Source organism: Bolinopsis microptera, chromosome 6, assembly GCF_026151205.1.
Source record: "Bolinopsis microptera isolate Bmic1 chromosome 6, MBARI_Bmic_1.0, whole genome shotgun sequence".
Taxonomy (NCBI): domain Eukaryota; kingdom Metazoa; phylum Ctenophora; class Tentaculata; order Lobata; family Bolinopsidae; genus Bolinopsis; species Bolinopsis microptera.
Genome location: NC_087077.1, coordinates 1,371,748 through 1,388,530, shown reverse-complemented (window position 1 = coordinate 1,388,530; position 16,783 = coordinate 1,371,748). Strand labels below are relative to the sequence as shown.

Here is a 16,783-nt window from a genome sequence, read left to right as displayed (position 1 = left end):
ATGTAAACACAGTTATTATTTTTCGGAATTAAATATTAACGATTAAAATTTAAATTGAATAATATAATATTAGAATTGTGGTATAAACTGAATATAATAATATGCATCAAATGGAAAAACTTTGTTATCCCTTGAAGTGCTTTTCATTAAATTTGTCCAGAACAGTGAAAAAGTATGAATATCAATCCAACAAATTTTCAACAACCGAATAGAATCTTATAGCGTTTTTAAATAATTAATTGCACTTCAACTCAAAAATAAGTAATCGACTCAAGCAGATGTGATTGATAAATTAGAACGAAATACTTTCGTTTATTAACTTTATTCTTCAGCTCATGTGTTGCCAAGTTCCCTATCTATCAACATCTCGATATCAGATAAAACATTATCAAATTCGTTCTTATTATTGTGGAGACGCTCAGGGTCATCTGTCATTGACTCATCCATCATCTGAAATAAGTAGATACATAGTGACATGATTGACCAAAACAAGCAATTGGTACATAAGGGAAAATTAATCACAGAAAGAAGATGTAGATTAAAGAGACCATGTTTGATATGCAAGGATATGTGACAAATGAAGAAAACTGTTACTATCAATATAAGGCAAACCTCAGAAGAAATATCGAGAGCAAGAGAGGAAGGTAGTGAATTGATTGTAGTATGCAGTCCTGCACGAGCACACTCCATTTTACTGATGAGGAGTATGTTTATGTTAGATCATCATGTAAAGAATGTAACAAATTTTTAAAAACTCACTTTTATGGTTAATTGAGTAAATAAAATCAAATCAAATTCTTATAACATAAGAAATTAAAATATTTCAAGGAAAATATACCTATTTATCTGTTCTATGAGGTTTATTTTCTGATCCTTCTGTATTTTAACCATCTGAATTAGTGTCTCAAGTGCTTGATGAGGTCTGAATTTGTTTACTAAGTGATGAAAGTTACAGAAAAGAAGCTCTAACTCTTCCAGTTTCTTTGTTCTAAGAGGACTTGATGGACATTGAATCAAAATATCTAACAAGTCCAAGAAGTTGACAACCAGGGAAGAGTTCAGCTTTTTGAGTTCTTTTATGTCATTGGAAGCATCCTGATAAAGTTGAGTGACACCATGCTCCCGTAGAGGAGCTAGAATTGATTTAGGGTCTTCTGGCTGAAAATTGTTACTTGTTTAACGTTGAATCAATTAAATAAATCAGTTTGGAGAAACAAATTTTTGTTTTACAGCCTCTTAAAGCATCTTTCTGTCAAAATAAACATTTAAGTAAAATCTTGATCAATGCTACAATATGATAATGGCATTGAATATTTGTCTAACATTGTGTGCTATCCCAAATGCGTTGTACTCCCCATCTGGAGGAGAAGGAGGAGGAGGAGCAGTTCCATTCTGTACAGCATCATTAGTGTACTTCTTGTAGAAAATACTTGGAGGAGGAGCTGTCACCTGCAGTAACTTCTCCTCTGCTTCTGGCTCCTTAGCTGTACTAGCCATTACCATCAGTACATGTTCTAATCAGTGCCAACTGTTAGAATATTCAATATTTAGTAATATTAGAATGTTATATAATAACATCTATAAACAAAAGAGCACCTAAAGAGGCTCAGCAAAGTGCTGGCCTATTTACGCTTTCGATGACTCCTTCGTTCAATATGTCTCAAAGTAAATAGACTCTTCCATCCTACTCTATCTCTTGCTAAGTTCACTAAGTTGGTAAAATCATCTTCGTTTTTCAAATAAATTTGTCTCTTAAATAGGTCCTTTTTCACAATAATATCATACAAATTAGTCCTGTGTCTACCCACTCGTCCCTTTAGCGTTTGACATCCTAGTGTAGCAAATAACAGAGACTGGTAGGCAGGCGTGTCGTTGTCACTGCGTAGAACATGACCTAGCATTGTCCACCTTGCCTTTTCCACTCTCTCGGAAAGGGGCCTGGTCTGGGTACGAGCGTAGAGGGCCTTGTTAGATATTGAGCTAGGCCAATAGATGTGTAGGATGCGCTTGAGGTGCTTTCTCTGAACAACATCTACACACTGGTAAACTCTACGTAACGCGCGAAAATAATAATTCTATGGCGTTTTCATTGTCACATCTCACGTCGACGGGATTAAACGCGCGCGCGCGCGTAACATCTTATCTTACTGCTATCTCAACGAATAAACACACAACGACTTTGACAATTGACAGACGACTTAACGATTGTGAGTTATGACGGACTTAACTGTATGGGTCAACTACTGAATCTGTATTGTATACTATCTTAATCATTATACTGGACATGAGATGACGAAGTATCTTAAGCAGCACTTTATACCTCCACTTAGAACTTGATTAGTCACGAACAATAGAATCATTATAAATCAATACAATAAAACATCTTGATCAATAAATGCCTAGCAGCACCAGACAGCGGCCGTGTACCTTTTTCGACTCCACGGAGTCCCTGATGGACTTTTGTTTACTTTTGTTAATAATTTGACCGCAACCTTTCTTTCTCGAAACATAAATCCTACTGTACTTCATTACAGTATTAAAATAATATAAAGCAAATCATGTGAATATATGACTACGAAATAGATCTATAGATTTGTCCATAATATTTAATACCGTATTGATGGTTTTGAATTTTGTATATTGAATTTTAATGTGAAGCGTTTACTCTTCCCCCTCGGCAATTAATTAGAAAGTTAGATTAATGACAATAATTGCCAAATGACGTAGTAGATATAGATGTTCAATGTTGTAGAGTGATTTCAAGAGTAGTGGTCCACAGGGGTCCGAAAAAGCCGTACAGGCACTTGGGTCCTTATCCTTGTCACTAGTCCCAATTGGATTCACTTTACACAAAACATGAACGTTTACAATTTAGACGTACACATTGGCACAATATTTATTAGAAAGCAAACAGTATAAAATAATACGTGCGTGCTCAGCTTGAGCCGCATAACAATTTATGCGTTTATGGGCTGGAGTACGCGTGTTTACAGATTAATGAATTGTTGCATTGTAAATATTTAAAGTTGACGATATATTATGATTTAATAGTAAATTTTTCAAAGCTGGCTTTGGACTTAGGTAAAATTATAACTTATTTATTTAAAAGAAAAAACCACGGATAGTTTTAAATTTACATAGTCGTACAACTATAATCAAGTTAATCCTGTTTTCAAGAATGCGCGGCTTTGGCGGCCAGTTATTGACTTGTACATAAAATTGAATTTTAAATAGAAATGTGAATGTATTAAAATTTAAAACTTTCAAAACGGAGGCTTATAAATATTATTATATTATGATTGTAAAATAAAGGATAAAATTTTAAATTTGTTTCACTAAAATTTGTTTCACTACAGACTCTAGAACATGCTGAGGTACGGCCCAGCAGCAGCAGTTGTACAGGAGCACTGATACTACTAGTGAGTCGTAGAGTTTGATCTTTCTCTTCTCAGTCATCTGACTCCTCTCAGATCCCTGGCACCACAGCTTGTCAAATGACCAGAAGGATCGGTAAAATAAAACTATTTATGACAGCCAGAAATAGTTTCATCGGTTCATTAAGAATGTCAAATAGGCCTCTCAAAGCATTACAGGACAAAAAGGTTACATTCAGGCAAAAGGTAACATTCTGTAAATTTTCCTCTATTCAGATTATCTAACAGTGGAATTTATAGCCAAGGGGAACGGTTCTACTCTAGCTTGACCATCATCACAGTATATATGGTGAGACGCAAAAGCAAGCATTGCAGTTTATTTGTACAGTGCAGTGGTTCCATGCCTCTGCAATCTGTACTCTTGCGTTGATCGTTGATCGATATATTTTACAGTACATTCCAGAGAATGTGACTTGTAAACTGTACAATCAGAAGCTCATCCAGGGATAAATTTCCCTATTCGATTACAGATTATCGAAGTTTCCACTACACCACCACAGGAGACGTCAAATTCGAAGCTGTTAAAGTAACCAAAGGCGATTATTGATATATTGTACAAGACAGCAGTTCATATTTAACTACAATCATTGCACAATGATTATTGAATACAAGTGGGAATGAGAGCAAATTGGAATGATTGCAAGTGGGCCAACATAGTAGCAAGTCTTGCCAGTAAAGATCAATTGGCCTTATTCCCTCGGGTATCAAAGATACCTCTGAAAATATCGAAAGATCCACCCATAAACAAATGAAAAGCAGCGTTGAAAAGTATTTTACAAAACCTTGAAAAAACGTAGCGCTCGATTTGTAAAATTTAAAAATTACATGCGCGGCCTCCAACAATTGGATGGTACGTTTTTAATATATCAATTTTGTATATCAATGTTTCGTTCGATTTTGCAGCAACTTACCTGACTTCTTAGTTTGTTACTCGCTACTCCAACTCTCACGTACAATGCAGGAAGCTCGAATAGAGCGCCGTGCATTGAGATCGACGTGCCATTGTAGCGGGTCGCGCCGCGCATCAAATAATTCTTCTCGGTAGATCGGCGAGATGCACCACTGTGCTGCGAAGGATTGACATCGTGAATCTTTCGCAGTACAGTGATTTGATTGACGATGTCAACACTTCCAGATCGTTGCTCTGCAACCATTTCATCAGGTGCAAAGTCCCCCAATTTCTTGTCATACGTTGTATGACCCGCCGCGCACGAAGTGCGCGGCTCCCCCTGTAGCGTCTCTACTCCACTATAGTGAAGCGACCGTGGGGGTCACCACGTGATACAACCGATTTCATGGTATACAGCATTTCTGGAGATTAGCAGGTATAAAATCAAAAATAAAAATTTCAACTGCAGCATGAGGAACCTTGTGTACAGCAGGTTCCATTTTTGGAGGGCTTCGACGCGCCGCGCAAACTAATATTCTTGCTTCGAATATCGTTGTTCTGCTTCGTAAAGCAACGATCTCAATGGGTTAACATCGTCAATCAAGCTCAATTTTTAAACAAGGCGCATGTTAATGTAGCTGAATTAAAATATATTTTATATTGAGTACTTGATAATCATCAAAACAAGCGCCAAGTTGGATTCATCGACAGTCTTTAATATTTAAAAACAAATACTTGACGAGTATTTACCCGTTAAGATAATCAATATTGTAATTTAACATATCAGTTTTTAAAAACTTCGCCTTTGAAATTTTAAATTGCAATCTTCAATCTATGAAACAAAAATTTGTTTTCCAATGAAACAAGAAATTTAATTTTAGCACATTTTACAAATCAAAAAGTTGTAAAACAATTTATAAAAACATAATGCTCATTTGGTGCATGACTTTTTTATGTTTGACTACTTTATACTTTAAAACGCTAATACAAGTACTTGTTATATTTAATTGAACTAACTAGTTGAACCTAATTTATCAAAATTAAAATGGCTAATTTATCAAAAATTAAGTTGGTGACATGATATGAAACAAAATTTATTTGATTCAAGGTTTATTTATATTTTATATCTTAACTATGAACTATGTGAAATGTGACATAATAAAAATATTGAATATTGAGTTTAATGTTTTGGTTAACCATTAAAGTTACGACTTATTATGTATTACATTTTTTTACACACAACAAAAAAGTAAATTGAAGAATCACTTCGTTATTGTATTTGAAATTTATAAAATTAATCCCACACCTGTTGTCTCAGATTTTAAATTTTTGATTTGATATTAATGATTAAATATTTTTAATAAACTCATAAACTTATGATTTGCTTTAATGTTTTAAATTAAATTTGTACAAAGAAAGTTTAAAGTTTATTGTTTTATTTAAATTGTTAGTCTAGTGTTGACATACGTTCCATGTTACTGGGCCGCGCTCAGCCTGTCATTCCGCCTAATCTCTACCAACATTAAATCCTGGGGTCCTCAGGTAAGTTCCATGCCACTTCACACTTTTCGCGCGCGAAGAGCGCGCCGCCGAATATAATTCTCTGATGTTTGTGATACGTAACATGTATCAAGTCTAGTCACTTCTCTTGCAGTAGTAGAGAAGCTTTAAAATAGTGCCGCGCATAAGGATTGGCGTGCCAAGTTGATTGACGATGTCAACCCTTCCATATCTTTGCTCTGCAGCGATCTAGTCAGTCGATACGAAGTAAAAATGATAGTTTGTGCGGCACGTCGAAGCGGCGAAGTCCTCCAACGTACCAAAATAATTTATAGGGTCATATATGATATAGGTTTTAATACTTTCAACACTACTATATAACAAATAATTTGAGGAGAAAAGTGAGGGAAAGATGATAGTTTGGCCAGTAACACTTGTATAAGTCGCCAATGCACAATTTAAAGTTTGTTGACCTCAGTTAAGCCTTTCACTTGTTAATAACCTACCAATATGCACGCAAAGTTGGACACGTCTACGGTCTTGGAACAAATTTGGAACAACAAGTAACTTACGGTTGCTTTCTTTTTGGGCCCAAATTGATTGTAATCAAGTTTGATTTATCATTGCTACATGCAGCTCAATGAGAAAATTTTTTAGATTCGCCCTGGTTGCTGGTCTTGTAATGTGAATGTGTTACAACCTCTATACTAAAAGTTTTCATCATAGATAAAATTTGATTTGATTTTATGTTAATTTGTTCTACATTTTGAATGCTTGTATCGAATTCTTCGCCGCTGTAAATTCCTTTTTGTTATTTTAGCTGCACCATTTTGGAGTAGGTGACGCTGATTCATTACTTATTTAATTCACACATCAAAAGTTACACGGCCGGACAAGATGCCTTTTACAGTGTATTCAGAGAGGTAAATACTCCAGATTTTGAGTTAATCGATAATTTCAATTCAATAAGGGACATCAAAGACATAAGTTACCTGACATTGAATGGATGGCATACCTCCCGCCCCACCGGAATGATAATATTAATAACAATTTCACTGCTTAAATCCTAATTCCTGCAACTCCCGAAATTTTGTCACAATTGAAGGTTCCAAGCATCAGTATTCGTCTGAATCAGACCCACCTCCTTTCGAAATCATTTTTTTCCATGCACTATGTATCTTGTGATGCAGAGCGAAAGCTCCCTCTAGAGTATTTTCACCCTCCATTTGTGTTGTAAAACAGACTTCTAGTCGTTTTACTCTGATAATTCTTGTGAATGGTTATCATAATCGAACCTAAGTATGTAAGAACTAAAATAAGCAAAGCTCAGTATGAAGGGGTTATCACGGCTTCTTACTAAATGATTGAGTCACGAAATTGACGAATTAAACCAATTCGTGCCTTAAAATGGTCGTAAATGAATTGAAGTGTTCGTCACTTAATCAATTGATATAGACTTAGCCTCCTGGCAGTCAATAATCAGATAACAGGTTAAGTTAAAATAGAATGTACCGTCAATCTAAGGATGGATTAATTCCATAAAGTTTATTAGGTTTGTGTAATCTCCCGCAGTCGACTTGAACAATTGTCAGGAAAATCTACCTAAATTAAATGGAGCTGAGAAGGGAGTCCGGATTCCTGTTAATGGGGTACTTTTAAGCATGGATACACAGCAATGCACAGTCCATATCAGTATGATCGAGCTCTGCCTCTCCCACACATGTAATGCAAAGTTTGCGAAGCCTCTCCTCTATAGATCCTGCATTCTGCAATCATCGCTGTGAATCAGGTCCATTACCTTCCTTCTCATTTAAATCTGATCGCAAAACAAAAATTTAGTTAACAAAAAGTGAAGGTGCAACTTTCGTCAGACACCTTTTTTATTTGAGGAAACGAGAGTGCTGAAAAAACAAACCCGTTATACACATTTCTTCCAACTTTTAGTCAGCATACTTTCTTCCTAATGCCCTGAGAACTGGTGACCAAAAACTATTAGTTGCAACGTCGAGCCTTGCTCTATCTTGGATGTTTTTATCAGTGTATATATCACAAATATCAAACAATCATCTAAATCATGTGATGCACAGCAATTACACGAGCTTAAAATGACATGGAAAGTGATATTTACCTCCGCTATCATGGGCACTTGCAATGCAGCAAATTTAATGATGATGTTAATGGAATAATACTTAAATATTTTAACTTAATCACTCTTACAGCCATGTCTGAACAGACGGAAAAGGCTTTCCAGAAGCAGCCTGCGGTCTTCCTGAATAAGAAGAAACTAGCTGGTGCTAAAGTCGCCAAGACTGGTAAAGGTGTAAGGTGGACAAAGAATGTTGGTCTAGGAATCAAAACTCCTAGGGAAGCCATCGAGGATCCTACATCGACAAGAAGTGTCCTTTCACTGGGGATGTAGCTATTCGAGGACGTCTGTTGAGAGGCATAGTTAACAACATGAAAATGAAGCGTACTCTGACCATCAGACGAGACTACCTTCATTACATCAAGAAATACAACCGATTCGAGAAGCGTCACAAGAACATTTCAGCTCACGTATCACCAGCTTTCCTTGATGTCGGCAAAGGTGACACCGTTTTAGTTGGACAGTGCAGACCTTTATCGAAGACCGTCAGATTTAATGTCCTGAAGGTTATTGCCACCGCCGCAGCTGATAAGAAGAAGTTCACTAAATTTTAGATGATGGTTGATTAATTTTATTACATGACTATTTGAATTTTCTTGCTTTCAGCGTGCTTTCATTCCCTAATTTAAAAAGGTCAGACTATGCGGATTTCAAGTTCTGGTTTCCGTGTCTCGATGATTCTCAGGTGAACTCTCAGTCAACTGCCGTCTAAACAGTAACCAAACACTTGCACTTAGGTAAATGAATGTTCTAGATACCTTTGAAGAAGATGAGACATATAAATGTTTTCTGAGCACTGACTACGATGCTGAGAAGTATGCTAATTCGATCATTGCCTCCTCCACCGTCAGCCAGACTCTTCAAGCACTTCAGGTTTGTTATAGTGTGTTCATGTCAGTACAGTGTGTGTGATATTAACAGATTCTTTCTTAAAAGACATGTTCCACCTAAGGACATAATAAATAATAAGAACAGCAGTTTCATCTTAACTAAATTACACAATCACTAGGGAGGAGTTGAAAAATTGAACTGTGCTCTCGAAGAACATGTCTCTGAACATTATGAAGATCTCATCAATCAGGCTACTGGCATGGATATCCTTGAAGAGGTTGGTTTTATTAAATGTCATTCATTATTCAAGTTAACCTGACAATTACAATTCAAGTTTATTAAATTTTTATTGAATTCCACGTTTATCCCATTGGATAATCATCTGGGTAAATTTCTATCTTCACACCTTTTTGTTTCAGTCCCTAGGAATCGTCAAGTCTAGAATTGACCAGTTACAGCGCTCCATGACGACAATCAAAAAGCGTCTCTCCGAGCCCTACAACCAAATGACAATGAGAACACAGCAACTGGGTCGACTACAGAAAACATGCGATGTACTGAGACGTGTGACACGTATACAGTATCTCACGAAAAGGCTGAAGCAGCAACTTGATGGTGGAATCAAGGAGATAACAAAGACATCACAAACTTTTAATGAGCTGCAGTATTTGTATGGTGATGGTGACTTGGAGGGGATAGAGGTCATTGACAAAGACCTGGAATGGGTGAGAAAAGCTAGAGCTAATATGGAGGTTCAAGCTGAGCAGTTGTTGATTCAGGGACTTTCCTCCTTCAACCAAAATCAGGTTTGTACTAATTTTTTCAAGTTTAAAATACGTGTGAGTGAACATGATTCTCCAGTTTGGAGCCGGATCGGCAAGTGTCAATTCGGTCCACTGACTGGAGTAGAATAATGTAGATTTAAGAGAGCTTGTAACTGATTCATAAGTTACTCGTTTATATGATCTCACACCTTTTCACTACTGCTCCTTTCGTGTTTAGAGTTTAGTATGTTGAGTATTAAGTTTCTTCAACCAAATCATGGTTTCATCATCTCAACCGCCAAATATCTTCTTTCTTGGCTAAGCAAGTTATAAAATCAATGCTTCCCTTCAGACAAGCACAGCACTGCAAGTTTTCAACAGCATTGGAACTCTACAATTAGTCGTCTCAAAGACTCTGCAAACTAAGTGCAGCTCTGTCCAACAAGACCTCGGCTTCAGCTCTCTCCGGCAGTTTCGAACAATCTTACAATGGCTCTGCTCCGGGTAAGCTAGGATTCTTACTTAGAGGGGGGGGTGTCACGTCCGTCTATGTCCGCTTGTCTCATAGAATCCAAAAAGGACAGGACATAGGCGGACATAGGCGGACATAGACGGACATAGGCGGACATAGGCGGACATAGACGGACATAGGCGGACATAGGCGGACATAGGCGGACATAGACGGACATAGGCGGACATAGGCGGACATTAATGGACACCTAAATTGCTAAATAAAATGTTCAATTTTTGCTGTTATAGGGGGATCATGGTTTTTGTCCGTTCGGTACCCTATATTTTCAAAACGGACAAAAAATAGAGCGGACAAAAACGGACAAAAATGGATAAAAACGGACAAAAATGGAAATAACATTTAGATGCTTCCTCCTCCTACTCTTCCTCCTCCTCCCCCTGGGTCTTCCTGATCTTCCTCAGTCCTCTTCCTCCTCCCCTCCTCAGTCCTCCTCCTACTCCTCCTTCTCCTCCTTCTCCTCCCCAGTCCTCATCCTCCTCCTGAGTCCTCCTCCTGGGTCCTCCTACTGGGTCCTCCTCCTCCTCTTCATCCTCCTCCTCTTCCTCCTCAGTCCTCAGTTCTCCTCAGTCCTCCTCCTCATCCTTCTCCTCAGTCCTCCATCCTCCTCCTCAGTCCTCCCCCAGTCCCCCTCCTCCTCCTCCTATTCAGTCCTCCTCCTTCTCCTCCTCCTTCTCAGTCCTCCTGAGTCCTCCTCCTCCTCCTGAGTCCTCCTCCTCCTGCTCCTCCTCTTCCCTTTCAGTCATCCTCCTCAGCCATCCTCCTCAGTCCTCCTCCTCAGTCCTCCTCCTCCTGGGTCCTCCTCCTCCTCTTCATCCTCCTCCTCTTCCTCCTCCTCCTGGGTCCTCCTCCTCATCCTTCTCATCAGTCCTCCTCCTCCTCCCCAGTCCTCTCCCAGTCCCCCTCCTTCTCCTCCTCCTATTCAGTCCTCCTCCTCCTCCTCCTCCTCAGTTCTCCTCAGTCCTCCTTCTCATTTCTCCTAAGTCCTCCTCCTGAGTCCTCCTCCTGAGTCCTCCTCCTCCTCCCTCTCAGTCATCCTCCTCAGTCATCCTCCTCAGCCATCCTCCCCAGCCATCCTCCTCAGTACTCCTCAGTCCTCCTCCTTCTCAGTCATCGTCAGTCCTCCTCCTCAGTCCTCCTCAGTCCTCCTCCTCCTCCTGGGTCCTCCTCCTCCTCCTCCTGGGTCCTCCTGGGTCTTCCTGATCTTCCCCAGTCCTCTTCCTCCTCCCCTCCTCAGTCCTCCTCCTACTCCTCCTCCTCGTCCTCAGTCCTCCTCATCAGTCCTCAACAGTTCTCCTCCTCCCCAGTCCTCCTCCTCCTCCTGGGTCCTCCTCCTGGGTCCTCCTCCTCCTGGGTCCTCTTCCTCCTGGGTCCTCCTCCTCCTGGGTCCTCGTTCTCCTCCTCAGTCCTTCTCCTCCTCCTCCTCAGTCCTCTTCCTCCTCTTCCTCCTCCTCCTCCCTCTCAGTCATCCTCCTCAGCCATCCTCCTCAGCCATCCTCCTCAGTCCTCCTCCTTCTCAGTCCTCCAAAGTCCTCCTCCTGAGTCCTCCTCCTCCTCAGTCATCCTCCTCAGTTCTCCTCCTCCTCCTCCTAGCCCCTCCTAGGTCCTCCTTCTGGGTCTTCCTCCTCCTGGGTCTTCCTGATCCTTCACCTCCCTCTCAGTCATCCTCCTCAGTCATCCTCCTCAGTCATCCTCCTCAGCCATCCTCCTCAGCCATCCTTCTCAGCCATCCTCCTCAGTACTCTTCAGTACTCTTCAGTACCCTTCAGTCCTCAAAATGTTTGTCCGCTTATGTCCACCAATGTCCGCTAATGTCCACCAATGTCCATCCAAGTCCGCCAATGTCCGTCCGGGTCCGCCAATGTCCGTCCGAGTCCGCCAATGTCCGTCCGAGTCCGCCAATGTCCGTCCGAGTCCGCCAATGTCCGTCCGTGTCCGCCAATGTCCCAAAAAACACGTCCGTTGTCTCATAGAATCCAAAAAGGACAGGACATAGGCGGACATAGACGGACATGACACCCCCCCCCCCTTAGAACATGTTTCTCCAGTTTGGAGCTGGATTGGCAAGTGTCAGTTCAGTCTACTGATTGGAGTAGAATAATGTAGATTTAAGAGAACGGACAACTGGTAAAAGTTTCTCGTTTATATGATCTCACACCTTTTCGCTACTTATGATTACTTTATAAATATTTTATATTCACCTTTCTCACCTGTTTCTGGGTTTCTCCGGGTATATGTCACTGGTGTCAGATCTGAATACCAAATAATCTCAGGAGGTACCAGCATGACAAACACAGCAGCATGGAGAGCTAACCTATGGACCTCACTCGACAAGTGGAGCAACAACATAACCACCCAGTTTAACCAGATCCACGTGCTCCACAGGACACTAGTGAGACGTCGTGACCCGTCCACCCAGAGAACACTGTTGGAGGAGTGCGGGGTGACACCCATTCAAACTTATGTGTCAGCTGTAAGTGCAGCGCTTCAGCAGGAGCTGAGAAATATCAATAGTTCAGCTAAACAGGCTCTCAATTTAGAGTATCCAAAGGCACTGAGACTGGTTGTGTCGTTGTGGAATCATTTTAGCAGCAAATTGGATGTGGAGGGGCTGGAGGATGTCACTCTTCCAAATGTAAACGTGAGTACTTGACAAAACCTTATTATTATCATGAAAACTAATTCGTCAGTGAGCTTCGGTGAAATGTAACAGTTAAAATAATACAATGTTCGACGGTTTGATCACTGCATCTATTGTTTGATGATAACTCTCCATCTCACAATACAACTCTCTCAGATACGAGAAGTGCTAACTCCATTCCAATGTACGTACCTGGCTCGATCCCTGAACCGGCTGTTAGACCCGGTAAACATAGCCTTCCCTGGTAAAACAGTTCCCTCGACCAGCGAGATGGAGAGTATTGTCAGGATCATGGTCAGCGAACTAACTGCCGCCAGAGGAGACGAGGAACTCAAAAGTAAGTTTTTTAATGGTCACCTCATTTTTTAGATTATGTTCGAGTTCTTAACGTGGGTAAGTGAACCTGACTCTCCAGTTTGGAGCTGGATTGGCAAGTGTCAGTTCAGTCTACTGATTGGAGTAGAATAATGTAGATTTAAGAGAACGGATAACTGGTAATTTAAGTTACTCGTTTATATGATCTCACACCTTCAGGCTTAAAGTATCTTTTTACTACTTCGTCAGATCATGTATAAAACCACATACTTTAAGTAAGTTAAATTCACCTATTTATATATTGTATAGTAATAAGTATCAATTAACCTTTTTATTGATAGATTTAATTTAACACTCGTAATTTCTCAGAGCTGAGTACGAACAACATAGTAAAGTCTATCCGGGATATTCTGAACAAGTGCGAGAATCTGGTCCATTTCGGAAGCGGGCTGAATGATATCTCCTCCGCTCCAACTCAGTACCACGTTAAAAACATCCAGGTGGGTTCTCTCTCAAACATTACAGACTTTCTTGTGTTTTGTTTAACTCTATACGACGTCTGGTGGGGGGGGGGGGGAATGCAACGTCAATTAATGTCAGTATTCCATAAAAACCCAAAACTGACATTGACATTAATTGACATTAATTGACATTAATTGACATTAATTGACATTAATTGACATTAATTGACAATAATTGACATTAATTGACATTAATTGACGTTGCATTCCCCCCGTCTGGTGTTGTTTGTTATTTTCTTCTTAATTTCAATATTCTAAAATTCTATGTACACGAACTGAAAATCAAAAAGACTCGCTGATATTTTAACAATAATATAATTGTGCAGGTGATGAATGTGTTATGTACATTACACAGTAAACTAGAAGAAGTACCCGCTGATCTCACTGTTGGTAGAACTGAAGTCTGGAACGTTATATCAGAGAATGTTAACTCTCTTCTCAACCCATTCAAGTTAGAGTCGTCTTATATTCCTACAGTTCGCTGGTTTTTATCATAACAACATGGTTGTTGTGAAACTCTAATCGATCGAGCGCGTTGACTGGCTAAATCTGACAGTCAGACATACCTTTTAGAGTATAATAAGCTAGAACGTGTTATAAATACCAAGCAGGCAAAGACAGCCTGCTAGGAATTAAAGCGGAACGACAATGTTTTTGTAATTAAGTTTTTAAAACATTTGCAGGGTAATAATTAGTATAATTAGGTAATAATAAAAAACATTTTCAGGGTCCAGATAGAGCATGTCTTCAGTACAATCCACGACACTGATTATGGGTTTGAAAAGCAGGACATAGCGGGCTGTTCAACTTACATCGGCCTGGTAGAGGAGGCCATAACCCACCTGGTATCTAACTACCTCAGTCAGCTGTCTAACAAATCTGCAATCCTCCCCAAACTACAAGAGTTCCAAGATTCCCTCATATCCCTCTATCTCCATCACTTGTGTGTGGTCAGACCTCTAGGTGACGGGGGTAAGATGAAGATAGCGACTGATATAGCTGAGATGGAGAGAGTCCTGGGGGGACTGCTAGACGAGCATAGTGTCAGCCAGCAGTTTAAAGTTCTCAGAGCGTTCAGAGCTGTTCTGTTCCTGACAGTTGAGGATATGTGTACGGTGAGGAATGTTCCAAGACCTATGTTGCTGAATCATCTTTTCTCAAGAGCTGGGGACGCCCTTTTGTCGCCCTACAAGGTTAGTTAATCAAATCCAAACGTTTCACACTTAACATAAAACATCTCCAGTTTGGAGCTGGATTGGCAAGTGTCAGTTCAGTCTACTGATTGGAGTAGAATAATGTAGATTTAAGAGAACGGACAACTGGTAAAAGTTACTCGTTTATATAATCTCACATATTTTCACTACTGCCTTCATGTTTATATAATCACCTATTTTATTTTACCTTAAAAAGAGATATTTTGTTGGAGAAAGATAACCTACCTTGTACTAAAAGTAATCCGTTGTCTCCCAGGTAGCTGGATGGACTCCCTCCCAATACGTAGCATGGTTATACTCGCACCCTTACGAAGTGGTTGATATGATCCAGGGGACTATCCAGTGGTACGAGGATATGATCAGGGAGTCTGGTGCTCCTTCCTTTGATCCCATCTATCCAAATATAATACAACTCCTTCAGACTTGTAAGTTGGAATCACTCTTTCGTCGGAGAGTTTAATGATTTTAAATGATGACCACATCCTTGCACTTTGATCTTGGTTTAAGTGTCTAACGTCTCGAGCAATAGGAATGTTTTGCTTTGAAATCTTACGATTTCGTTGCAAACTTGCTGTTGCTTGGATGTAACACTTATCTGAGAAAAGAAAGACAACCTGGCCTATTCTGATAAAATGATAAAAACCTTATATTGCTAGAATCACGATTTAACGCTCATCGACATTTTTCAACTTCAGGACGAGACATTAAAAGTTTCTTCCCCGAATTGTGGTGTTTTCCGAAGCTGTAAGTTAAATTTCCAATCTATAGATATTTCGAATGATTTTAGATAAAATGATGACCACATCCTTGCACTTTGATCTCAGTTTAAGTGTCTAACATTTTAAGCGACTGTCATGTTTTGCTTTGAAATCGAACAATTTCGTTGCAAACCTGCTGTTGCTTAGATGTAACACTTATCTGAGAAAAGAAAGACAACCTGGCCTATTCTGATAGAATCATTACGTTCTCTAAATACCAACACTGCAATCTAATCATTACCGTTACTTTTCCACTCAGGACGAGAAACCGCACTCTCCTTTCCCGAAATGTGGCGTTCAAAGTTTAGTTTCAGTTGAACCTAGGTGCATGGATACTGTATTGAATGTATATAAACAGTGTGGGGTATTCAGACGCATGAATCTTGTAAATTTCACGGCTAAAGCATGGAACATTTTGAGAGTTGTTTATTTATTTATTTCGAATTGTATTGAATTGATATTTCAGAATGGATTTTGTTGTTGTAAAATTTGATTTGTGAATGTTTCACCAATATCCTTAAATCTGTTGATATTTTATTGTATATTAAATTGTGTGTTTCAATGCATTTTCCAACTTAAAAAGTTATTTAAATTATAATTCTTGATTTTAAACGCTTCCAGCCAAATTTCAGATTAAGAATTCTGCTTCTCCAGCTCTAGCTAGACCTGGTGTCCACCATGACGAACCCTTCCTGCCAACTCATCATCAACGACCTTCTCAAAAACAGAAAGTGGACCTCAGCCTTACAGCTCTCTCTGTATGAAAAGCTAGTAGTTGTAGCCCGGCAAATGAGCATGTCACCGCTGGTAGTATTTATACCTATCAGTGGGGAGGTGGTGCTGTCAGATCTGACATTGTATGTGGAGAGAGTGAGACAGATGGCTGTTGATTTAAGTACTGGGGAGCTCACTATTGAGCAATTTTCTGATTCAGATTCCACTTCAAATAAGGAGCCTACTGAGCCTATGGAGAATGCCGATTGTGACGTATTAGATCAATGGAGTGTACCCATTTCAAGCTCATCGTCAGTTTCTCGATTTCAAGAAGACCTAAATTTCGATCGAGATGAGTGTTTGAGACTTCATAGAGAAGTTCAGGTGCAGCAATTTGATTACGAGTCAAAAAATGAAGCCAACGAAAGGAAAAAAGCTAGAATCGAAGAGATACGACTTGATTTAATTCCTGAAAATATAACAGATTCTGTTACCCCTGAAAGTGGACTTGGAGCATTTCCAGACAA

At 39.6% G+C, this 16,783-nt stretch overlaps 3 protein-coding genes across 3 annotated transcripts; 2 read left to right on the top strand and 1 right to left on the bottom strand.

The window, feature by feature from the left end:
- Positions 1-23: 23 nt before the first annotated feature.
- LOC134817327 (mediator of RNA polymerase II transcription subunit 7-like) lies at positions 24-1,530 on the bottom strand. Its single transcript, XM_063826461.1, has 4 exons — positions 1,324-1,530; positions 839-1,158; positions 613-694; positions 24-450 (listed from the first exon to the last, which is right to left on the bottom strand). The coding sequence occupies exons 1-4, from the start codon at positions 1,501-1,503 to the stop codon at positions 334-336; spliced, it is 699 nt and encodes a 232-aa protein (XP_063682531.1). The 5' UTR covers positions 1,504-1,530; the 3' UTR covers positions 24-333.
- Positions 1,531-6,185: 4,655 nt separating this feature from the next.
- On the top strand, positions 6,186-16,091 carry LOC134816870 (conserved oligomeric Golgi complex subunit 5-like). Its single transcript, XM_063825870.1, has 13 exons — positions 6,186-6,218; positions 8,708-8,842; positions 8,979-9,077; positions 9,220-9,606; positions 9,917-10,068; positions 12,344-12,734; positions 12,891-13,071; positions 13,419-13,549; positions 13,897-14,021; positions 14,298-14,763; positions 15,041-15,209; positions 15,480-15,528; positions 15,802-16,091. Coding segments are annotated over exons 2-12 (2,235 nt in total). The 5' UTR covers positions 6,186-6,218; positions 8,708-8,710; the 3' UTR covers positions 15,482-15,528; positions 15,802-16,091.
- Positions 8,038-8,551, top strand: LOC134817329 (small ribosomal subunit protein uS17-like). The gene is given in 2 exon segments (XM_063826463.1): positions 8,038-8,195; positions 8,198-8,551. Coding segments are annotated over 2 exon segments (477 nt in total). The 5' UTR covers positions 8,038-8,044; the 3' UTR covers positions 8,524-8,551.
- Positions 16,092-16,783: the final 692 nt, after the last annotated feature.